The 26,841-nt window shown below is 37.6% G+C and overlaps 1 protein-coding gene across 4 annotated transcripts in view; it reads right to left on the bottom strand.

Annotated features, from left to right (window-relative positions):
* Positions 1-26,841, bottom strand: part of kcnip3a (Kv channel interacting protein 3a, calsenilin) — a 60,482-nt gene that overhangs the window by 32,328 nt on the left and 1,313 nt on the right. For 3 of the 4 annotated variants that reach the window (XM_084138567.1, XM_084138566.1, XM_084138569.1), the window contains exon 2: positions 9,624-9,798. In XM_084138567.1, coding sequence (XP_083994693.1) covers positions 9,624-9,798 — 175 coding nt within the window. Of the gene's footprint in view, positions 1-9,610; positions 9,799-26,841 lie in introns of all 4 variants that reach the window. The other variant, XM_084138568.1, reaches the window with a different exon arrangement.

Here is a 26,841-nt window from a genome sequence, read left to right as displayed (position 1 = left end):
CAGAACGTTCCCATAACGTGCCCTGAATGTTCCCTGAATGTTCCCTTAATGTTCTATTAACCCTTTTTTCACCATATTTATTTTACATATTCTCCCACATCCCATAGGTATAAACCAGTGGCATGAAAGACGGAGGAATGGACGTCAATAATCACTACAACAAACCGTGTCTTGTTTTGAACAATTGTTTAACCAATAGAAAAAATCCGAGCACATAAACCGTCATATGGAGGGTTAAATAAGATTGATTTTGGCCTGGTTTCACAGACAGGGTTTAGATTAAGCCAGGATTAGGCCTTAATATTTTAGTGGAAACCAAGATACTTTTTTTTAGGATTCTTTGATGAATAGATAGTTAAAAATAACAGCATTTATTTGAATTTTATAACATTGTAAATGTCTTTACTGTCACTTTTGATCAATTTAATGCATTCTTGCAGAGTAAAAGTACTAACTTCTTCAAATGAAATCTTACTGACTCCAAACTTTTGAATGGCAGTAAACTCTTGATAGAAATAGTGTAGTGTAATGGATTGCACTGTCCACTGTGAGGCGCTAGTGGATGTTGGTTTGTGATACATTTACGACAGTCACAAGTCTCATTCCTGTCTTTTGTGTCCTCATTGGCTGACCTGGCTGAAGGCCACAGAAACATGAGACAACAGATTGAGTCGATCTGACTATTTAAGGCACATATAAATGCTTAATTAGCAAGACTTATGATCATATTCCGTTACATATACCTGCACTGCCCCTGCTGATGCCGCAATTTATTTTCCTGTCGCAGTCTTTTTTTAAATGTTGACTTGCAAGCATTCAAGAGAATATAGCTTATATCAAACAGATATTTGTTAAAAATTAAAATATTATCAAACAGATTCTTTCTAAGATTTTCCATGACTCTATTATCTTTCCATCTTGTAAAAACCAGACCCTTTTTATGCGAACAGAAAATCCCTTAAATTTTCAGTCAAATTTTAATGGAACGTTCTCAGAACTTTGGCTGACGCTCGGGCAAGGTTCTCTCAAAGTTCTTCCAGTTTAAGCTTAAAGACACCAATGTGGAAGATTTGTGAAATGCGGCTAACATTTTCTGAAGATTTATAATAATAAGGCCCAATATCATTCATCTCCATTTTAACACATTTTACCATCCTAAATCCATTCCACAGTCTTCTGCAGATTTTTCAACACAAAATCAGAGAAGAAATTACCAGTTTCTGTCTTGGCTTGGAAATGATTCATTCCCTCCTGACCCCGGAGTTCACGTCTCTATACGAATGTGCAAAATGGAAATGAAATAGAGGGATTTTTTAACATAATGTGTTTTCTCTGAGCTGGTTTTCATTGGAAAATAGTAGCGAGAACACTCTGCCAAAATGTATCTTTTTGTAATCCTCAGAAGAAAGAAAGGAACCGGTTTGGAAGAACATGAGGTTGAGTGAGTCTAAGTAGTGTCAAAAGAAAAGACAGGACAAATTGAACAGGACTAATTCAATTATTCACCTGGAAGAGAGCATCTTTCCTTTGACCAGCAGTGAGACAGAATAATGTTTTGGTACTTAGTGAAAGTTAAAGGGCTTGTATTACACACACACACACACACACACACACACACACACACACACACACACACACACACACACACACACACACACACACACACACACACACACACACACACACACACACACACACACACACAGCATTACTGGCAGACTGAGACTGTTTTACACTGAATCAGAATCCAGTAGAAGAATGGGCCAGCACAATTACTCCTTTAGCAGATAAAAACATCCAATAAAGTGATTATAGACCTGCCTGTCCAGAAATAATGTGTTCATTTTATCTCATGCAACTACACCCATAAATGAAAAGTCCTGATCAGTATGTTTTCCACTTTAAAAAAAAAAAATGTTTTGGCAAGAGGGTAAAAAACGAATTCTTTTTCTCAAGTAAATGTATCTCAAGGATGTTTAGACATTTTCACTCAAAAAAGAAAAGAAAAAGAAAAACACAAGATTAAACATGGTCTCTGATCTGTTATGGAGAAACAATTGATAGCTACCAAACAACATAAAACTTCACTTGTGCAGAAACGTCATAAAGTTCAGTATATAAAAAAAAAGAGGAGTCAAATAATTTTAAAAGAATGTAAAAAGACAGATCACAGCAAAGGAAGTACCTTGGACAAAAGAGCCGGTGATCAAGCCGAAAAAGCAGCTCAGCATGCTGGTCAACTCCCTCTGACAGTCATTCTTAAAGTCGTTCACCGCATCCATGTCTCTTGTCCTTCAGTAACGTTTCTCGAATGTCTCAACAGCTGATCGAACAGTCACTGTTAAACTACTGTAACTCACACAACGGAAAAAGTCCATTAAACCATCACCAGAAGACAGACTAATCTCTAAAAACTTCACCTCAAAAACAATATGACATCAAACTTCTTCATCACTTAAAGAGAGTTCCCAGATCACAGGTTTTTCTGAGTCAAGATCAAATTTAGAAGAGGAGTTTCCTTTGGGCTGCTGTGATTGTCAAATTAGTCTTTATCCATTTCTTTCTTAATGAATCAACAAATCCATACTAACTTCCTGAGATCCAGTACTGGAGGGTTTTGCTGCGAAGTGCAGAAAAGTCTCAATGTGACCCTATGTAGAACACACTGCTGATTTGCTATCTGGATAACGTTACACCTCCCAATCCAGACGTGGACAGTAATCCAAACCAAACAGCTAGTGAGGTCTTCAGTGTCCTGACAGAGTTCTTCTGTATATATCTGAACATATCCTGGACTGTAGGAATTAAAGCTATGAACAGGAAGTGTCACTGATCAGAGAGAGAGAGAGAGAGAGAGAGAGAGAGAGAAAGGGATGACAAGCAGAATGCTCAAGTTTCGCAGGAAGCATGTACAGTATGTTGTACAGTCAGAAGACATCAAATAATCTAACAAAGTGGAATTTAAACAAATGATGCTAAAACTTCTCAAAACTAAAAATTTTTCAATTACTTTTAAGTCAATTTCCCTGACGCCCCAGCGGACGTCGTACTACACCGTTGAAAAGCGTCGGAAGCGAGTAGAACAAAAATGGCGGAGAGATTAACGGTTGATTTTGTCAGTGTCAGAATGTACAATTCTGTATGATCTCTCTGTTGAGGGGGTTAGAGACAGGCTGCTGCGTGGAAGAAAGTTCCCCAGGACGTTGACATGTCAGGTCGGCTAAATGTGATATAGTGGTATAGGGCTTTTAATTGTATTAACTGCCCTAATAACGTTAGAAAATCATGAAAATAAAAAAATGACATGACAACTTATAGTTATAAAATCATTATTTATTTTATTAAAAGTTAAGAATTCAGGTTTGTTTATCAGTGCCATAGCAACGCTAACTTCCGCTGGAATTGTCGGATAGGAACCGTCCGTAGCCTTTCGCAAGAGTTCAATTTTTTGAACGCATCCGGATGACCAACGGACACGATTTTTTTCGCACCGCACTCGTTCGGACCCGCTTCGGACCCATTCGCATGCGGTCTGCGAATCTCCATAGGAAATGAATGACTTCCGGTCGTTTTGTAGCCATATCGGAGCTGATTTCAACTGCCAGTGTGAAGGCGTCGTGAAGTTCAAACAGGTGTCCTAGCAGAATTCACATTGAAAATGAATTTGATCCACAGAATGTTGGCATTTTGGAATTTTCCACATACCAAATACTTTTATATATATATACTGTATATATATATACACAAACATTAATCTTACTTTAAAGGGGTCCTATTATGTCATTTTACGAAGTCTTGTTTTAGGGTTGTCCCTGAATATATTTTCATGCTTGATTGTTCAAAAAACGCTTACTTTTTTCACATATTTTACATTATTACAGCTCCACACTCCCCATTCTGGTTTAACGTGTCTTTTTCGATGAAGCCCCTCTTTCCGAAATGTGCTTTGATTGGTTAGCTGGCCCAGTGTGCAGTGCTTTAGCGCATGTTCGGGAAATGTCACGCCCCTTCTTAACCGCAAGCTCTACTCAGATGTAAATATTAACGATGGCATCAATTTCAAACCATTTCGAGCCCAATTCAGACCCTGACAATGTTAACAAACAAGAGGATTGTGCTGAACGGATTTCAAGCATGGACTTTGCAAGCACGGATTTCACAGGACGTTTCAGAGTGGTATGTTTTTTGTAATTTTCTTATAGATATGTTGTTATCCACCATTTCATCATATTTGTCGGAAAACTATGGTAATACAAACAGTAATCGATCACAAAATCATGGATCATTTTCCTAAGGGGTGGTGAACAGTCATACAAAAGCAAGAGCTTACAAAAGCTACAGTAAACACTACATCAATACTTTAATGTTAGTGGAGCTAAAGCTTTATCATAGCTATCAAAGCAACTTTAAAGCTTATAATTGAAACTGTTAATAGAAAGCACAACTACAAATAATAAGACTTGCAAGTTGTGATCCATAAACAACAGATTGCCCCGACAAAATGGGAATGGCTCTGTCTTTCAGGAGAAGCTTTTGTGCGTATATCCTGCATTGTGCTGTCTTCTGGAGGCTGTTGTCCGTAAAATGAGCAGCGCACAGACAAACATTGAGGTTATAATGTTCAGGAATAGTGTTAAAAATACATTTGAACCTCTTTAAGTACGTCAGCCTTAGGACAAACCTTTTCCGGGGTGTAAAAAACAGTGACAACAACTCTTCTTCTTATCTAAAGCAGACCAACATGGCCTCATCCCTTGTAAATTGTAATTTACAATGTAAATTTTAGGGTTTGTGATGTCACCAACCCGGGAAGAAGCTCGTTGTAGTTCCTACCAGCTGTTTGTTGAAGTCCTTAAAAAGCGATTTCTGTAAAATAAAATATCTCCCTTTGCATTGAACCTTGAGCATCGTAACTTTGCAGATGTTGTTTATGCTCAAACAGCAACATTACACTCTAACTAAAGTAAAAAAAAAAAAAAAAAAGATATCATATAAGGACCCATTTAATACTTTCACTTGATACTTTATTACGTTCTCTTGCTTTAATATGTTGCTATTTCATGATCTGATGTATTGATACATTTTTAAGTGTGGTTTAAGCATCCACAAATAGTTTTTAGGGCTACTGTAGATACAAGGCCACTAGTTTTATTCTGAGACACTTCTCATCCTTCGTCTCTTATTTCACTCTTCCTATAGCCCTCTCTGATTTCCCCATTTGCAAGCCAATCTCTGATTTCCTGATTCTGCCAATAGAGAGCCACTTTTTTTTATGGTGCCACAAACTGTTTAAGTGTCTCTTTCAACACTCTTAATCACTTGAGTGATTCTCTCAGCTCTTTCAGTAATCTTGAGAGCTAAAAAACGAATAAATCATTATAGCATAATGACAAACACTTATACACTTAACACTACTTATATATCACATATTAACACTTAATTAAATATTCATAAGCATTCATAAAAGCATTGTCTTCAAAAAACGGTGTGTACAACATGATTTGTTTCAAATGAGCTAATGCATTACACAAATTTGTTTCCCCACATAACCACTAGACGGCACCAGCCGAGCACAGTGAAGAACATAATGATATGCAAAGTCTGGCACTAGGCATGCCACCTTTAGTGTGGAAAAATAAAGGACACCCTTGATTTTAATTCATTTTAAAGTTCACATTTAATGACTCTGAAAATGTAAACATAAAGTAAAAATGAATAACATCTTTTCCTTACACCTTAAATACACGTGAAATCTTACTAATTTTTAAAAATGTTTTTTTTAAAATAGTTTTTTCAATGTACGTTTTTTTTATATCATGAATAAGTCATATGTATTCAAATTATCTGATATTATCTAATACAAAACTTTGTTTTTGCAGAAAAAATATATAAATTTAAATATATATTAATATATATTATTTCTAAGAAATGCCAACACTAGTGAAAAAAAAACCTTTACCAAAATGTATTTAAAATACATTTATTTCATACTAACTATACTACAAATCCTTTAACATATTTACTGACATATCACTTGAGACTTATACATATTATAATTAAACTTTATTTGGAGTATTTCTTTATTGCACAATGTACATTTGTTAATATTAAGCCTAAAATGTGTTTTAATATCACTATTAGTAAGAATAGTATGACCACTGTATAATATCAGTCTTTAAATGCAAGATATTTTAAGTGTACCTAAAGTATACTTGCAATAGTTCAACTTTAGCACAATCAAATATACTTAAGTATAACTTTAGTTGAACTTCAGCACTACTTTTGGATAACTAAAGTGCAACATTAGTTGTTCCAATTTAGCAAACTTTAAGTATACCAAAAGTACAATAGCAGGGTATTTTTATTAAGTACATAAATATGTAAATGTATTTGTAGTATACTTGCATTTCAAATACTTTTTAGTATATTTATTTTTCACTAGGTAAACCATTTAAATTACATGTTTGTCTTTCTTATGATATCAGGACATGTTTGACTTTATGTCCCAAAAAATATTAAATTATGTTTTATTAAAATTCGGGAGGAGCCCGTTTAGATAATCTACCCAATCAGCAAGAGGAAGCCGATATACAGTATATATCGCCAACTCACCTCTGTCCCTCGACAGTTTTCCAGCATCCCTCCACCACCCCAACTTCCTATCCCAGCCAGGGATATCTGGGGAGTACTCTGGATTCGGGCTAAAATTCTGAGCCCAGACAGTATGCCAAATGTGCTTTACTCTATTCGATTATATGTACTTGTGAACTCGTGAAAATGACATAGAAGAGGTTAGAATAGTCACTGTATGCCATTGATCCATAATTTAAAATAGAACAACACATTCACATTAAACAGATTGAAAAACAGAACTATAACCCCTATACAATATCTAAACACACAAAAATACAAAAACTGTATACAAACCCTACTGTCAATCATGAAAATCAGCTCCAGATTATTGGAACCATCAAGAAATGTAAGATATCCAAACCTGAACTTGTAGTATTACTGTATAGAAGCTAGACAACTGCTCTGCATTCAGAGCTGACACTGCTAATAAAACCACCAAAGTTTGAACAAGCAGTACTTTTTAGAAGGTTGGCTTTAACCTCTATTTTGATACAATCTCATTTATGGCCCACAGAGGGCTAGCTTACGTGAAGAGAGTGGCAACACAGATCGATCAAAACCGAATCAACCTGAATCCATTCCCTGTGCCATGTTCAACAGAGACCAGAGACACTTCTGCTGAGGTCTGTTTGATCAATGTCACCCTCTTGAGGTCAAGGCTCAACATCTGTGGTTACAAGCTGCCCCGGGACTCATTTACTAATGGAGATGAAGTGATTAGCAGGTGGAGGATGTCATAAAGATTGCATGTATTTGCATGCATTCTCTGCTGGTAACGATAAAAACGCACCATAAAAGTATAATTAAAGTGGTTCGTATGACTCATATTCCAAGTATTTTGAAGCTTGAGGAACAGACTGAAATGAAGTTTGTACTGAAATGAAGCCCCACCGTGGCCTGATATGCTTTTGGGAAACACAGACCTGAATGATTTGTTCATGAATCAGATTATGGTTCTTGAGTTCACAGCAGTTCTCGAGTTAATATCTCACTGGAAAGGATGATTTTGAGTGAATTTCAGCTAAATGTTGGTTTGTTAATTAAAGCAACACTATGTAACTTTTCAACCTTCATAATATATTTCCAAGATCCTTGTGATGGTACATCGACTTACAATAGGTTGAATGACACGTCTGCCATAGCCTGACAGGGTCTGTATCGCTTTTACTGGCACTATGTAACTTCAGGGTTCGGGTAACCAGAGCACAAAAAGAACTACAAAATTTGACTGCTTTACGGCATACGTCACTTCCCCCACCAGAGAGGCCAACCAGCGTTTGTTTTCGGCTTTCGTGCGTATGTTTTTGTCATGGGGGCTGTTTACACCTGGCCACTTCATGCGTTTTCTCAGATCGGATAGCTATCCGATCGTGAAAAGCCCAGGTTTAAATGCCCTCCGAAACGCATTCGAGACGGATTTGAATCTGATCCCTCAAACCACTTCAGGAGGAGGTCTGAGACGCATTCCAGACGAAACTGGACAAGTGTAAATGCATATGGTTGTTGAAACCACATATGTAAATTGTACTCCTCCCAAAAATGATAAAAAAACAAAATAAAAAAAAACGTGTGAGAGCGTGTTATAGGCTATATGTTATATCCAGATATGACGACGCGCTGGAACACGCATCACCGCAGCTGAGCAACTGCATCAAGCCAACGTGCAAACTATCGCAAATCAAAGTGAAAGTAAGTCGCAGACGCTTAACACACAATCTTCATCATTAAAAGTAAAGAAACGAAATGATCTTACCAGGGCTGTTACTGCTCTCTCTTATTGCGGTCTTTGATTTTGAAATTTTAGCTGATGATCTATAAAATGCAGCTCATATCTGTTGCTTTCGGTGACGTGCACTCCATTAAATCTGCATATAGCGCGAGAATTGAAGATCGAATTTAAATCCGTTTCGCAAAAATACATTTATGTGACCAGGTGTAAATGGAATCGTTTTGATAAATCAGATAGCTATGCCTCACAAATTAGTTTGCCAGCTGAACTCAGGTGTTGTGAGGTGTATTTATCACGTAGTCCTGAGGGATATCAGACGACGCTGTTGACGTTGATTCCTGCGATTATCATGAGAACAGCTTTCAATATCTCACATAATTATCATAATTATCATTCCAATAAAAACAACACAAATTAAATTATACAGTAGGCCTAGACTATAGACTATTTACTTGTGATTTAGCTGCAATCATGTAAAAACGTTATAATATAATATATTTACGACAGTGCAAGTATTCCACAGTGACTCTAGGGGTCGCTGTTTGACAAAAACACAATTTCTACTTAGTGTGGCTTTAAAGATAGCTATTGTTTCTCAATTGACAGTCTCGTATGCATGAACATTTCTCTTTCCATTCAGGTCTAAATGGACGACGTTTCTGGTTCTTTGCAGGTGAAGCGACGTGATCAAAAGGCTTGTGCCCACTGTTTACCAGATGGCTGGTAATGATATAAAAAATGACGTTATTTGGTTAGAAATTGTTGTATGTCCCATGCAAGCTTACAGATAGGAACTACGTATCAAGGATGTAATAGCGAACCAATCGGAGCACGTTACAGGAAAAACCTGAAAAGAATTTTGCGTAGCCAGGTCTAAAGTATGTCATCTTTTAACATTGCACCGACAGTTTTTGATTTTATCAGACACTTAGTGTTCTTAAAGACTGAATGCTTCCATCATCATTCATTGCAACTGCATTGAAAAGAGCAGTACAAAAGTTCAAAATTGTGATCATCTAGTAAGTAAAAGGATGTGCTCAAAAGTTATTGTGCAGAAGCTTAAAATATGCCATCAATTTCTCTGCATTTCTCTTGCATTTCCTCTATGTAATTCAATTTATGTTCTTTTTTTGGACCGCATGTGTCCAGCATGTCCAGCATGTGATGTGTCACACCGTCAAATATGCAGAAACACTCCATCAGCAGACCTTCGTAAAACCTAATTTCCTCCTGTGCCTTTTCCGCCACTTCTCTGTCTCACCTTGCTCTTTGGGTCCGGTGCTGGCGATGATCCATTTGACCAGGCAACATCTCATGAGGGCTTTCCGTGTGAAGCGAGGCCTCTGCCATTTGCCACTCTCCTTCTGTCGGCCTGTGCCAGGCTCCAGCCCATTGGCATCACCCAGCAGACTGCCATCCCCCAACTTGCCATCCTCCTGGGAGAGAAAGACAATGACAAAGAGCCTATTTCTTCTCACTCAGCTGATCCAATCTTGCAAGATGTGTGTTTGTGTTAAATTAAATTCTACTCAGCACGAGAACAGCAAATGGTAGAATGTGTCTTGCTTATATAACAACGTGGTCTTTGACTAAGTGTTGAAAGTACATCAGAGAAGACATAACTGTCCTCAGGGCTGTGAATATTGCATATGTAAACAGATGGTATTGCTGCGTTCAGAGGACAGATTTTGAAGATGACATCACTCAAACATTAATCGATTTATTCGCTTTTGGGTTCCCTGTTTTTTTTTGGTTACATCTGCCAACAAAACAAATAAACAAAACTAGATTTTCATTTGCTAAAGAAAATACTAGTGCTTGCAAGGCAGCCAAAGCATAAGGGAAGATTTTAAGGGTGAAGGGGAAGCCTAAAACACAATAAGCCTTCATATTTTTCTTCAGGAGGTTGTCATGTTGTTGCAATGGAGATGTGAATAAATGAGGTTTACGTCAGTCTATGAATCTAAAATGAGCTTTTATTATCCTCAGGTTGTTTATTTGGTAAAAAAAAAAAGAAAGAAAAAAAGCGAAATGACAAATTATCATGGGACATGTGCATATGGCAAACATATATACATGTTTCATCAGAATCTAAACTTAGTCTGCTGCAAATATACAGGCATGAACCATAAAATATGAAAAAGGTCATGCAAAACTCTGTGACCTGCCATCAGCCACACTGACATCATCACAGTGCACAGGCTGACTAAGACATAATCAGAAATTATGTCACAAGATTATCTGTCATTAGAGATTATATCATGCCTTCCTAGAATCCTGTCATTAATAAGAACTAGAGTTAACATTCAAATCGAGATATAGAGGCAAAATTCTTTTTTCTTTTAAATATCTGTTTTAAGCCTGTAACATTTTGAACTATAATAAAATATTAAATCATCATTTGAGCTCTGTAAAAATGACAAAACTGCATCATAGCAAACATAGTTTCTGCCAAAAATATCTTAGTTATTGTTTACAATAAAACTGTGGTAACTTGGTATCAGCCACAATCATCATATAGTTAGACAGTTTACAGGTGATCCCATTTTAGTTTAATATTTTATATAGTAGGCCTAGTAACAATAAGTGCAGTAACTATGGAGAAGGAAATATGGTTACACTATAATTCAGTTTATGTTTCCTTCTTGCACAGCCTCTATTTCTTCACTAATACCAACTCAAGCCAAGACTCATTTCAAACATCTCGACAAGTGATGAAAACCAGTTGTTTCTGAAGCCATATCAGCACTGCTTTGAACAATGATTTCATAAAGCATATTCTTGGGTCACATGGCCCTGGTGGAGGCCATGATTACATTTCCCACTGACAGAGGAAATATCTTGTGACAGTCCCCAATCCCCCATACATACTTGTGAGCATACTAGTTTCTACACAATGATAAGATCCACAAATTCAACTGTCAAGCTGACCATTATCTTCACACTGTTTGTTTATCTAGGATTGGACAATCAAAAATGAATCACACTTTTCCACTGTTGAAGAACTGCTCTACGTCTTGTTTTGAAAGAACTAATGCTGTTTTCTCTCATGCTGTGAGTGCTGTGCGAAGATGTCTTATTTTGTTATCAATCACGACTCATTGCTTTGTGTTTGCACACATAATGCACTTTTGGTGCTGCTCACTCTTATTGATGGTTTGTGTAAAGCTGAGAGAAATAAATGTAGCCTATCGCTGCATATTATGTCATGTTTGGCTACTCGGCTTAGTTACTGAATATGTTTTGGTTTTATTGTTTTGAGAGAATGGATCATCATTTTAGGAAAAGTACTCGCATTTTCCGTGTTCATTAGTTTATGATCTGTCTAACAGTCCTGTCTTACACCTTATTAAATAGAATTGTTATACATAGAAAGTAGACAGTATATGAAATGGTATTAGCATATGCCGTGTGGTTGATGTCCAATGTCGCTAGCTGAGAAGAAAATGTTTTGCGTGCGTTTGGCCAATCAGCGTACACTAATGTCACTGGTAATTCCTATAGTGCTGGTTTAGACCCTACTCTGAAGTACGAGCTAAATTAGTTCCTCCAAAAGGAGTTCTTAGAACTAAAATCGTTCCTAGTTCCAAAAAACAGGTACTTCCGCCAATAGTTCTAGAAACTATGAAAAGGTTCCTCTGGTGCGAAAGCCCCTATTGTAACAAACAAAGTGGAGACATGATGTAAATAAAAGATTCATTGTGCAGTTATGACATATTCATTGATTAAAACGGGAGTTTTCTCACTCAATGAGTTTGTGGCGAACTGACTGACAGCTTCAGGGATGGAAGCGCTCTTTACTCGCTGTGTAAATTCATTCGCAATTTGAAGAAATGTTTTTTTTTTTTCATTAGACTGTGACTTTCCCTACATACATTTACATTTAACAAGGTAACATTTAAATTAGTTAATATTTAGACTTTTGTGTTTGAAGTGCTGTAAAAAGTTGGAAGTGGGACTGTCACATCGAGGGAGTAAAATTGGATGACGTCATCAGAGTCTACCACACCTTGGCTTTTGGTGAATTGACGCCATGACATCACAGGAGTAAATTACACTTTAAAATATAGTAAAATAGAAGACAGTTCTTATAAATTGTCCTTTTACATTTTAATGTATTTTTCATCAAATAAATGCAGCCTTGGTGAGCATAAGATACAACATTTTGAATGGTAGTGTAACTAAATAGCAATGTGTGCCTCTTGTACAATCAGTATAATATTTCTTATTGAAGAATAGTGACCGGAAGAACCTGTAATTGGGCCATATAATACTGAACACAGCGATTGGTTTCAGAATGACCTTTGCCAAGTGAAGAAATATGGAGAAAGTTGAAAAATGCCAACATTTGAGCAACTTAATGGGACAATGTGGCATTTCACTGCGAAATGAGTTATTTCAGCCCACCGCAGGATCACCTGTATGGGAACCAACAAAACCTGGACTGGAGCAAACACATATGGAATAGACTGGATAAACAAACTGCCAATAATTGTAATTTGGTGGCGGAAGCATTTCTGGATCTTTCCAGGTCATTTAAACCCCTCACCTGTCTGTCATCACCAAACTTTAAAAACCAGGAGGGGGCTTGTTTACTAAAGGAGTCCCCCTGACACGCACTGTACCATACCTCGTTCCTGCACAGCACAGCTCCGCTCATTCGTCTTTCAGCACTCATTTATTCAGACTCTAACTCTATAAAAACCCCATCAATAAAAGATCGGCAGAGAGAGAGCGAGCCTCTTTTACGAGCACACACAAAAGCATGGCAGGTAGAGGTTTGGAGAGCCGCCTCGCTCTTCATAAACTCACAAAGGAGCCCGTCATCATCCTGAGAGGGCTTTTATAGAGATAAACACAGACATTGATTAGGCTCTCAGGGAGAGGTTGGTTTAGGCCAAGCTGTAAATGCTGAGCAGCATGAGCCGGGTCGAAACACAATCGCTAGAAACGGAGCTAAATGCCAGGTGAGAGAGGGACTGTCAAAAAATATGACACATCAGAGGGGGGGCTCAATCCTGACAGTGAGTGTAATCGACTAAATTAAAAATGGAAGAGCTGCTGCTCTTGCCGCATAAAGTCTAAGGAGACTGAATTAAAAGTATGGTTGGGATTAATGACTGGGTGTGTGATAAAAATGGCAAATTAGGTATTAGAACGACTTTGAATTAGGATAAAGAGACACATTTGCATCATATTTGTTCTGCTGAATTAACACATTTTATGATTCAGACATTCATTTATGATTTCCCATCTGGTGAGACAGCATGTCAGCGTTTTTACTGATCTTAGTTTACTTAATTTTTGACTTTGTTCTTTCTGTTTACCCTGTCTTCTGTTTGCCATTTTTGTGCACTAGAGCTGGTTGAAATGACCAAAAATACCCCAATCTTTTGATCAACACACTCTGGGTTGCTGGGTTCAGCCTGTTGGGTTATTTTAAATATTTTTACCCAGCTAGTAGTGGAGCGGCTAAGTGCTTATGTTTGGCAGAATCGTTCAGTTTATGATACAAGCGTGAAAATTGGCATGAGCAGTCTCCATGGGTCACTTGACAAGAAAATTGTCCGAGCCACTTGAAATTTCAAGATAGCGGCCATTTTTCAAAATGGCCGACACCTTAGTGGAGCAGTTAAGTGATATAGTGGTTTATTTGGTGATACAAGCATGAAAATTGGCATGAGCAGTCTCTGTGGGTCACTTGACAATAAGCCACCTACAGCTACTTGAAATTTCAAGATGGCGGCCATTTTTCAAGATGGCCACCACCTTAGTGGAGCAATTAGGCTTAAGAAATCATTTAGTTGGTGATACAAGCATGAAAATTGCCATGAGCCTAATTGCTCCACTAAGGTGGTGGCCATCTTGAAAAATGGCCGCCATCTTGAAATTTCAAGTAGCTGTGGGTGGCTTATTGTCTAGTGACCATCAGAGACTGCTCATGCCAATTTTCATGCTTGTATCACCAAATAAACCACTATATCACTTAACTGCTCCACTAAGGTGTTGGCCATATTGAAAAATAAAAAATCTTGAAATTTCAAGTGGCTCAGACAATTTTCTTGTCAAGTGACCCATGGAGACTGCTCATGCCAATTTTCACGCTTGCATCATAAACTGAACGATTATATCACTTAGCCGCTCCACTATAGTTTGCTGGGTATAGTTTACCTGTAACTAAGTTGATGCGTCATTTTTACTGTCATTAAAATGATGAACCCCCTTACATGCCTACCCAGCACTGGGTAAATAACACAGTCACAATTTTTTTTTGAGTTTAGAGTGTTTGGTCTACTGTTCAAAAGTTTTGGATCTTTAATTTTTTTACATTTTTATGTTTACTAAGGCTGCATTTATTTGATCAAAACTATAGTAAAACAGTAATATTGTGAAATATTATTATTAATAAATCAAATATTACTATTATACATTTTAAAATGTAATTTATCCATGTTGTGACAAAGCTGAATTTTCAGTGGTCCAGTCTTTAGTGTCACACAATCCTTTTGCTGATTTGAAATTTGCTGATTTGGTACACATTAAATATTTATTTGGTTCCACTTTATTTCAATAGTCCACTTTAGACATTCTACAAACTATAAGTAACTTTGCAAGTACATGTCAATTAACTTTCATTATTAGTAGACTGTAGTAGCCTAGTGTCAGGGTTCTGTCACTTCTGTCTAGTGTATTTCTTGGTTCTGTGACAGAGCTCTCTATATATATATATTTGTATAGTGTTTGTTGAATAAAGAAAATTTTGTACATATTCAAACAACCAGTTCTTTATTTACCCTTGCATTGCAACCAAACAGTCATGCCAAAAAAGCTCAATTGTATTTGATATGAGACAAATCGTCAAGAGAGGCGAACCCATGAAAAATGTGTGGGCCATTCAGAGCTTATTGTAGCTCCATCCACTCAGTTATTTTTTTCCCAAACCTTCCCATGATGCCTCAGTCATGGAATAATCACAGAACTACTTGCCAATGATAATCTCTCTCGATCCCTCTAATTGACCCAGCACTGTCTGACTTGCTTCCCCCCCCCACACATACACCCACACACTATTCAGTTCATACACATGGAGTCATGCTGTCAAGCATAGACATGCATATGGGCACTTTTGCACACAAACACACACACGTACACTTTAATTCCACACAGATTATTGATCAGCATTTGATAGCTCCGGCGACCACCGGAAACGGATGGAATGCAGAATACACTCGTGTAAACGAGAGGACAAAATGAAAGAGCAATCCAGGTTTGTTTTTTTATAAGGGACAGGAATGAAGGATGAGAAATACAGAGAAAGAGAGGAGGCAAATAGAGTAGTGTAAACGTTCTAACCAAACACTCCCACCACGCTGAGATATAAATAGAAAATGAGAGAGAGAGAGAGAGAGAGAGAGAGAAAGAGAGAGAAGCAACATAACAGATATAGAGTAAAATAAAGAAAAAAAACACCACTGGATTTTGTTCTTAGATACACTGACGCCAATTAGCATTAATGAGCACAGAAATACAATGAAAGAAAGGGAAGACAGAGCGGAGGAGTGAAGAAAACATAAAAGGGGAAATGAAGGCAAGAATGGAGGGTTATTGGAAGATATAGAGATGATATGAAATAATTTTGGAAGGGGGAAAATCTGCATAGCTATTTCTGTGCATTTCATTGGGGAGGGAGAGAAAGAAAGAGACAGAGACAAATAGAGAGTAGGGAAAGAAAAGGAGAGAGGAATGAGAAAGAAAGAGCAATGGATTCACTGAGGGATAAAATAAATCTAGAAATTCGTCAAAACTTAATTTAATGCAAACTAAAGCAAACAGAAAGAAAATGTGTGAAGTTCACAGTGTACTTTACTCTTCTATTATGCCTTTATTTGAGAACATTCGTCCTTTTTTCGCTATAAAAAGTAACAGCCATTTAATGTGTTTGTTTGTATTTCCCAAGGTTACATAATTGCAGTAATAGGTTACCCTGGAAATCCAGAGTTCTCGCGAGAGCACAATTTGAATTTGCTCAGTGAGTTACTCTGGCATTGAGTAATGATGCTCATTAACTATGCCCTTGTAGCCGAGCTGCACCAATCACATCGGTGTATCTAATATAGGCGGGCCATAGGCGAGCTAAACAGATGACGACAGCGCTAGTGACAGCGCAATCACGACAGTGATTGGTCGTAGTGTTATCCAATTGCGTGCAGTGACTTTTCAAATGCATGCTTGGTGCCGCCCCTCGAGTTGGGCGATTTTCATTACTCAATGCCAGACCCTTAATCTTTCAGATTTGGGTCTGGATTTCCAGGCTAGTAATAGGTGGCAACAAGGAACTCGTTTGTGCGTTATAAGGTAGAGACTGCATTATTTAATGAAATAGTTTGTTAAAAACAAGTCTTTTTATCCTTTATTAAAATGTTTTGACAAAAAAAAGTCCATCAACACCCACAAAGTTTGCACAGTCGTTAACCTCTTTGTGGGTTTGACATTTCATTCGGTAAAATTAGGCAATTTTGATTTATATGCTGTTGAATGTTTGGTTATCACGTTAGCTTACTTGTGCATAAATAGCTACTATCCACCCCTTGTGGTTTTCAGAGATTTGTTTCTTCGCTTGTTGAATTTTGCAAAGCTGTACTATTTTAGAAGTTCTGTAACAGCGCCCCCTACCATATAAGATTGAAAACATGGATTGCCGGAAAGACTCGACAATGGCAAGGAAGCGTTGTGTCATAAATGACGGGAAATCTTGTCAATGGCAGGGCAAAAGACAAGAACTGTTCACCAAAATGTTTTTTTGGGAACCCAAAGTGGTTCTTCTATGACATCACTGCAAAACCCTTTATTTTTAAAGGGTTTTAAAAATAGACCCAAGACCCTTTATTTTTAATAATGCATGTCTAGTTTTTCTTCCATTTTGTTCAGCTGCAGGGCATGGCATGGAGAAATTCAACTGGTTCATGATCAACAGTCAGTTCATGAGCAATATGGGTTTTTATCAGACTCAGAACAGTGACTCGGTTAGTCATGATGCCATATTCATTCACTAATGAAATGCTCTTTCACAGCCTGCACTCGAATGCTATTTGCTCACACATTGAACATGTTGTTCACTTAATGAACAGGTTGTTCACTTAAAGGTTCACTCAAAAGCTCTGATTCATTCATAAACAAAACTACACTAATAGCACGGTGCTGGAAACCACCGACAACACCTCATCTCAATTTCTTCAGTAAACATAAAAATGTATTTATCCTTTATACTTTCACTCAACAAATACACACTAATTCCAGCCACTCTTCCATTCAGTAATTTTACGAATTTACAAAACATGTCCTTGTTTAGCATTTAATGCCAGAGAAGCAGACAGAGCTGTATAATTAAAGCCTGAGGGAAATTATTTATTTTCAGATGGAAGGGAAGATCCATGTGTTAGATCAGGTACAGAGTCAGAATTATAAAACATGAACTGAACAAGCTTAATCCGCTCACGATCCCACACACAAAGACACATTTAAAAACAATATTTCTGATGTAGCTCAAAGAGTAAAGCATGTCTCTAGAAACACCAAGGTCATGGGTTTGATTCCAAAGGAATATAAGTTAATTTAAAACTTTACTTTTCCATGTAAATGGAAAAGACGCAATCCACCAAACACATAGAGACTACTGCATGTTATGTTCAGAATAGGATACTGAATACTGTGCAGTATATACAGTACAGCCTACTATTGTTAACAATAATATGTGAAACAGAATGTATTGTGCAATAAAAATGAAAGGTGAAGTCGAGCGCATGACATTGCCAGAGTTACTGCACATTTGGTATTCTAAGCATACAGAATATTAACAATATTAGCATGGTAGTATGCTACTCTAAACAGAAACCCAAGACACTGCTGTTTAACCTCGTGTTGTAACCAGTGCTTAGTATTGATCACAGATAGATTAAATGCTGTGAAAGCTGCATAATTAATGAGAGTGGAGCCACACGTGTTCTGGGGAGGAGGACCAGAATGCTAGATAAGACCGTGTTCTCCATTAAAACACCATCAAACATGTATAACGCTCTCTGCCCATGAGTCTGCTTCCATGAGCAGAACGACAGCAAGACTAAGAGCATGTGATAGGTTTCCTTTTCCTTTCTCTTATGATATAATCAAATATAATATTGTTATAATCAGTGTCCCTTGGCCAAAGGGCTTGCTGTATAGAAGGAAAGATTAGCTTTAAGGAAGCAATTCACACATTCATTTTCTGCAAAGATAGATTGATAACCTATAGTGTAAACCTATATAATTTTTTCTAGTTCAGATTTAATATTCAATTTCCAGGTGGTAAAACTATATTACCCATAATTCTAAAAAGATCTCCATCAATCAGACTTCTTGTTGTCTGCATCCAAAATCACATACTTCCCTAATATAGCAGGAGAAAACAGTATGTGACAAAATAAGTACATCTGAATTCACAGTACTCATAAAAGAGGAAGCAAAATGGTCAAGAGTTTGGTCAACAAGAACAAATCCTTAATAAAAATAAATCCAAAAGCTTTATATTGGAAATAAGACCAATACATTGCGACCTGCACCTCCCCACTTTATTAACTGGATTGCATTATGAGCCAAGCCCAAACAACAATCCCAAATATGCTTATAATAAATGGACATGGCAAATTTTTAAAAGGACGCTCTGTGAAGCAGCCTTCCAATCATAAACAAAACACAACGCTTCTGTCAATGGTGGTTTTGGTGGTCAATGGAGTCTTTGGTCACTGTAATACTACTTTGGTCAAAAATAGTAAACGCGCGAGATGCCAGAACGTTGCTTTACAGTATACAGTATATCAGTGCCACAGTGTCAATCATCATTGTCTTTTCATTTCAGGAGTGAGTCAAGTTCCATACACACAAAACACACATTTAGGCGAGTCACTCCCATATTTAAATGCAGTTTTAACTCCTGAAACAAACCTGAAAAAAGTGAATAGTCTGTGTGTGTGTGTTAAAAGCGATTCATATACTGTACACTGTAGAACATGAAAAAAAAAATGGAGACCTTCAGAAGACATTACTGTAAGATGTGGCATCAAATGTAATCATGCATGGCGAACCATGTCCTTGAGAGGAAAGACAAGCCCTTATGTAACCACTTGTCAGTTTGTTTATATTTGTACAGCCAAAAAAAAAGAGATAAAGAGATAGCTCTACTCTCTCAGGCATTATCAGTCAATGTAGCTCGTAAGAAGAGGTTGGCTTTTATGTTCTGTCTTAACACACCACAGCCCCTTGACTCAAGACAAGCCTAAAGGCTTCAGTCTTCAAAGAGATGCTATGACTTTTACCTATTAACTACTGAGGAAGAGAGAGAGAGAAAAAGTGAGGAAGGAATGTTGCTAGATGAATCAATTATTCAGTACAAGTCAAGGGACCTGTGATATACAGTAAGTGCTTCTTCAGATAATGCATGAGATATTCACCACCCCCCACACAAACCTGCGCAACCATACAACAACACACTATTCCTCATACTGCACTATAAGAGCTAACCTTTTTTAAATTTGGCATGAAACAGAAGTTGCAATATACTTTTCTTCTCAATTGTGACGTATATCAGAGTGAAACAGCTTCTCAAACAATAAAAAATGGACCACCGGGAATTGATTGGATTGTTGGATCATTGTGGTTTTGCTATTGCTGTGATCTCATGTGAGTGACAGGTTGTCCCGCCCCTTGTCGCCGCGTGCTATCAGAGAATAGAAAAGATGTCGCTGCAAGAGGGTGGGGAAGTTATTTTGATTAAAGATTAAGAGGGCACATGAATGTTTAAAAATAATGATGTGCATGGATAAATAATTTATAATCAATACTGTAATATTCCATTAAAAATAAAAGAATGATCAATTTTGATTTCATGTTGACTTTAAAGGATACATGGTGATCAAGTGATAAAATGACATACGGACTAGTTTGTTAGGTTATTAGTAAACCAATAGTTTTTGACTGGCCAATGCCTGTAACTACGCAACATCACACAAGCAAGCTGCGCTAACATTCCAACGTGATCTCATGAGAATACGTTTGTATTTTTACGTAAAGTGTAGTTCTACCATACATACATGTTTACGTTTTATACACACAGAAACGTATAATACTGACGTATTTACAGCACTAAAACGTAGAATATTTACGTATTGACAGCACAAAAACGTAATTTATTTACGTATAAACAACTTTACCGACGTACAAATTTGTACGTATTCCTTAACTTATGCATATTAAAATCGTGGCATTAATGTTTTCACTCTATTGCATTCAATTGTCTTATCAATTAATTTTTCAGTCGCATTTATTAATACAGTTTAACGTTAACGTTGCTCATATAATAACATTAACGTTACTCATAAATAATAACATTTCGCTCTGTTCTTCTGTTCGTGCCTTGCTGCAAACTCGTTTCGGAAGATTAGCCTACATGGTGTTAAACAAGAATACACTTTAAAACCTTAAAATACCTTCTTCATTCGTTTAAACATTTTGTAATATTTGGTTTATTTACCGTGAGACACAAAAGGCGTTTTCTCCTATAGACCCATAATACACTAAAACACAGCATAAATTCACAAAAGACATCCATTTTCCAAATCTTTAGAATCCATACGTTTGCAAGAAACAGATCCAAAGGGATCATTGAGGGATCATCTTACATTTATAATCTATAAAATGGTAAAAGGGAAATTATACAGATATCTTTATGATATGAAATATTCGTAAATAGTTTACGTTTTTTAGCTGAAAAAACGTAATGATACGTCCATATTTAACGCATTCTCATCCTAGGGCGTCATATACTGACGCTTTTGAAATTTCTTCAATATCCGACGCAAAGGGCACCCTTTAGCGTCAATATGAGACGCCGGTTATGGGTAGGTTTAGGTCTGGGGTAGGTTTAGGGTTAGACCGCTAGGAGGCGCCTCCTAGACTTATATTTATCTGCGTCTCATATTGACGCCTAAGGGTGCCCTGTGCGTCGGATATTGAAGAAATTTCGAAAGCGTCAGTATATGACGCCTTGGGATGAGAAAGGGCTGCCATATTATACGTTTCAGCATATATATATATATATAATTCAGCATATACAAATAAGTACGTTTTCTATCTTTGAAAATTACGTATTAATACCTACGTATTAACAATGAGACCAGGCTGAACATTCAGACCAACAGCACAACTGCCAGTGAGATATAACTGTCAATAATTTATAAAAACAATAAGTTAATATTGTTAATAAGGTAATAATATAATTGAGTAGCTTATATTTTAGACATAATATTGCCAATTATCTTTGTTTCATCAATGGATTAGCTCCAAACTTTAACAGCGTGCTTTCAAGAAACCAGTGACATTTCGTTCCGAATGATTCTGTGTTTTTGAATGAATCGCTTGGTTGAATTATTCAATGACCCACTTTTAAAACACTTTAATTCCTGAATGATTTAGCTTCTTTTTTTTTTTTATTCATCGCTTGAATGAATGACTCACTCATTACTGTCTCCACATATTGGTGTAACAATGTAACCTGCAGAAAGATTCATTGAAAAAGTCCCAAATGCTGTTAAACTAATGCTGGCTTCACATGCTATCGGAAAGCTGGCATGAGTATCAGCCAATTTTTTCCCCTTAAATTAGCTAAAAACAGGCCTTGCTGATAAATCAGTCTATCACTACTAGCTCTGACTGGCATCTGGTCCTGACTTGTTGCAGCTTTCAGTGAGAGGCCTTTGAGCTCCAGAACGAGTCCCAAAGACATGGAGGAGTTTATTTTTAGCTGACACCACCCTGTGCACATTCTCCCCTGAGACGGAGAGACGAAAGAAAGGCCCCGCAATCAGCTCACACACCTGCTGCTCCTCCATCCCTCCGTCAGTCTCCGTACTGTAAATGATACACTACGCTCATCTTCTTTCCGCAGAGACAAACACTCACCTACAAAAATATAGCTGAAAGTAACGCATAATCTTCCCCTATCTATTTCTCTCTCCTTTATTCCTCCTGATACCTGCTCCAACTCCATCTGCCTTTCCCACTCAATATCTTTTTCTGTCAATCTCTCCCTTCACATACGTCCTCCCACGCCTGATGTCAGATACCATATCTCTCCACCTTCCCCTCTTCATCCCTCTCCAGTAGTTTCCCTTTGTATTGCCTTTCCTAAAAACCTTCTCCTTTCCTTTGTTACGAAAAAACAACAACCTCCCTGTCTCCTTTCCCTTGTTACGAAATGAGAGCGACACAGTGTTTCTTGAAATATCAAAAGCAGAATGTGTGTTGACTTGTTACATCCCGTCTCTTATATAATCCCTATGATCTACCACAAGCACGCTGCCCTGTCAATCATCCCTGCTCAGGACTGCCCAACCAGTAACATATAAAGCAAAATAAAGCAAAAAACTCCTTTCTGAGATTAAAAATGAAATAGCGAGATCTCCAAGAGAAATGCACTAGAATCAGTTTCTCAGAATTCCCCAAACGAATTAGGGGGAAAAAAAAGACAGTTGCTGTGCATTTTCATCATGGCTTTTGCAACCTGTAAAATCCCCTTACGAAACATTCGCTCTGTTATACAGCGCAAGTCTTTTTCACCCTGCCTCTGTCCTTCAGGATTAGACCACATTAATCGACATGGAAAGCCTCTAAATCCTGGTGGTGGACTTTACTGATCTTAACTGATCACTGATAGATTGGACTGAGAGATGTCTGGCATTGTTTCACAAGCCTAAATGAAAGACTGATTGAAAAGTTGGACAGAAACCAGAGAAAACAGGCTCTGCTGATCACAAGGTGAAGATTCAGAGGCACACAGATGGGGACAAAGGGACAAAGGCTAGAAAAGAGGATTGATTTCAAAGCTTCCTCTCCTCTTTCAGGAAATTCAAACATTCGGATGCCTCGGCGTGCCCCTGCCTCTGGAGAAATGCCTCGTCCATGATTCCACACAATGGGAGTAATGACCTTTTCGGAGAGGATCCATCTTGACGTTCCTCCGCTCTTGTAATAATGGACTGGTGTGTCTACAATAACCCTTGATAGTCAGCAGGAGGGGCGTTGTGTAGCCTCGCTGCGTTAAGGTGCCGGAGATGCTATTTGTGGCTGTGTGTCTCTGTGAGGGAAAGGAGAGAGCGCATGCTTCTCTGTGCTTTATGGAGCTGGTTCAACTGTGAGTGGGTGGATGGCGGCTCCATATGCATGTCTGGGTAGGCTGGCAGGTCTGCTAGGGGAGCACATCTATTTAATACAGTGTGTGTGTGTGAGTGTGTGACTGACTGTGTGTCGCTTCAGGGAACAGTGGGGGGCAGTGAAAGCAATTGTTCTGGGCAGTGTACCTTGTTTGTATGCACAAATGGCTCTGAGCGATTTCATCCATTCGTGCATGCATGTAATCCTCCAACATGTTTCAGCTTCTTATTTATGTCTTTTAGAGATATAGTGCAAAACAAATTCAATGCGCATGTGTGACCTGCGTGTACAAAAATCAGGAGGCGCATGTACAGTAGCAATGGGTCATCGGTTGATATTGGACTGTTTTTCATTAATTGTGTCGGTTTTATATTTTACATTTAGATTACCTTTGCCATCATAACACTCACTTAAAATTACCCTGTAGTAACACTAATTGTTGGTTTTAACACTATTTGTTTTAATGTTGTAATTTTATTACTCAGATTATTATTATTTAAAAACCGATACTTACCTAAACATTAGTCTATTTATAGAATCGAGAATTCAGACAGACCGTGGTTAAACACCTCTAATTGGCCTTTGCGTTAAAGGAAATCAACAGATATGTTTGGTATTGTCTACATTACTCAATGCTGCAAAAATCATTTTGTAAATAGAAACATTTGACGGTCTCCAGAGCGCAAGCACAGATGCAGTACGCACTGGATCGCTTGACAAATCTGTTTCGCCAATATGCTAATATATTACAGAGAAAACTGATCCTAAACCAGCAGTTATGGTTAGCTTTTCTCTCTAAAATTAGAAGCAGCAGAAGGCAGGGGATGGCTAAAGCCCAAAGGATACTTTGAATAGTATGAGCGTACTGTACGTGCGTCACCCGAATTTTGTACGCGCAGGTCACACATGCGCATTGAATTTATTTTCCACTAATCAACAGTTCCTCAAGGTGGCAACACTGCCCCGGGCCGTTGTTTCACAGAAGAATACAGAAAACAAAGACATTTTTATCGGTCATAACTTCTGGAGAAAAATAGCACAAACACTAGACAAAGATGAGACTTACTAGAGTGCATGTGTCGACCTCCTGCCTTCACATCTATCAAATTTATCAAATGGAGTTGAGTTTACTTTGGGCTTAAGCCTTTCCCAGCCTTACACACGCTCCGACTACGCTTGCACATGTAAATCGTTTTTATTTTATTTTAGTTGTTCTTATTGATTTTGTTCAATAGATGAATATCAATTTATTTGTTTTTATATATTTTAGTTCTAATTATTTCTATTTTGCATTGGAATATTTCTAAGTCGGGTCCCACAGAAGTCGTGTGTGTGTGCATGTGTGTGTGTGTGTGAAATTGAAATTGAACGGTGCATCTCTGAGGAATGCTTTTTATTGAATAACAGTACAAAAAAACCTGTTTTAATAATGCTTTTGGCTTGCAGTCTCTGGCTAGCTGTACGCACAGGTCTGTTGATAATGGGTCTACGGGGACAGGTTAAAATCAATGGAGAACGAGCAGCATTTCTCCCCTGCTGCTAACAGCCGGCAGGTCGGTGCTCCCACATTAAAAGATTACAGACTATGGAGATTTTTATGTAACTTGAAAATATGAGACATTTGATTTGTTTGATCCAAGTACAGTAGCAATTTTTCATCATTAGTGACACATGGCTCATAAAGCTTCACTCACAGATCTCTGTCAGACCATCTGGATAGCGAAGGAGTATTTGATAATGTAGTTGTAATATTAACTTGTGCATATAATGCATATATTTGCCATATGCATGCTCTGGCTGTGCAATAAGCACATTGTCATCATTACTGTCAATTAACGGTGTGTTGGATCTTTACTGAGTTACTCTACAGTATTTCACATTGAATAAATCAGCATTAATTCATGAGGCCCTCCGGACTACACTGCACAAGCTGATACTACTTTTAGTATTCCGTCTACATTCTTCCAATTTATGTTTCTTGTTTAATTCAGGACGGTGTGTATCGCTGTTCCAGGTTCTAGGCTTACACTGACTTAAAATTCAGAACCACAGCCTGATTAAAACTCAGAGAAGCGATGCAGTGCACTGCAGCCAGCCAACTCAGTTATGGGTGAAGCAGTCCAAAAGAAAGTTCTCTTTCAGTTTAATCAAAGGACTACAATATTGCTCTTCTACTTTGTGACTCTCAAACAGCAGATTGCAATCTTTTGTGCTGCTGCTACCTCATGACCACATGCTCTTGCTTGTAAACAGAAGGAAAAGCACTGACCTCGCACTGAACACTTTCAATCACGCTCATCAGAGATTAAATGAGCCCTGCCGGTGTCGGTAGCAGCTCTGGTTCACTGCAGCACTGTGTTATTCTGTTCCCCCTTTCCAGGCATTTCCTTTCCCTTTCACTTTAGCAGTAGTGTGGATTACACACCACTCCAAATTATTTATTATTCAGCTTCTCACTCACCTGGACCCACTGTGCTGCTGTGTGTGTGAGGGGACATTGAATTACCCTTAATGAAAGAACCTAATCTATACCAATTGATTTGGTGCGAATAGCTGAAGAATGGTGTTTGGTTTCCATATAACTGAGGGCACCACGGCCCTGACATCCACTTTGTTTAAATTTAATGGACACAAACTAGGTTATGTTTGTGGTTATGATTATCGATTAACAGAGGTTATGATTATCGATATTGCTATGAGCACATAGCCGTGATGGAGAAAAGACAAAAACAAAATCTAAAGATTCACTCGCAAAAGACTGAGTTATATATTTAACCAATAGGTAGATATGGTTTAACTCTTAAAGAAACAGTTCACATAAAAAGAAATACTCATAATTGGTGTCGTGAAGCAATATATTTTGACATCGCTGATGTCAAACCTATTTTTTTTTTTTTTCAAGCACTCACTTCTGGTCACTCTGGTTTTGTTTTTTGTATTCCTTTCCCTTTTTGGGTGTTATTTGATTCCGTAAAACTGCAGCATGTATATTCTTCAAAGCATCTAATTTGGTGTTTCAAAGAAGTCAGAAGTAGATGAGGACAGAATTGTAATTTTTGAATTTTGATCTCAAATCCAGTCAGTGAAGTATTGACGAAATCAGACAAGACAACACATGATAAAGGAGCAATGCTATTATTTAGAAAATGGCCATACTTGATGACTCACACTTGGTTTAATATGAACATTTTGCCATTTATGCACCCTTCAGAAACAATACAGATGTTTCAAAATATCAG

The sequence above is a fragment of the Abramis brama genome (assembly GCF_963993115.1).
Source record: "Abramis brama genome assembly, chromosome: 16".
NCBI lineage: Eukaryota > Metazoa > Chordata > Actinopteri > Cypriniformes > Leuciscidae > Abramis > Abramis brama.
Note: the sequence above shows the minus strand (reverse complement) of the source record. Positions and strands in the feature narration are given on the sequence as shown.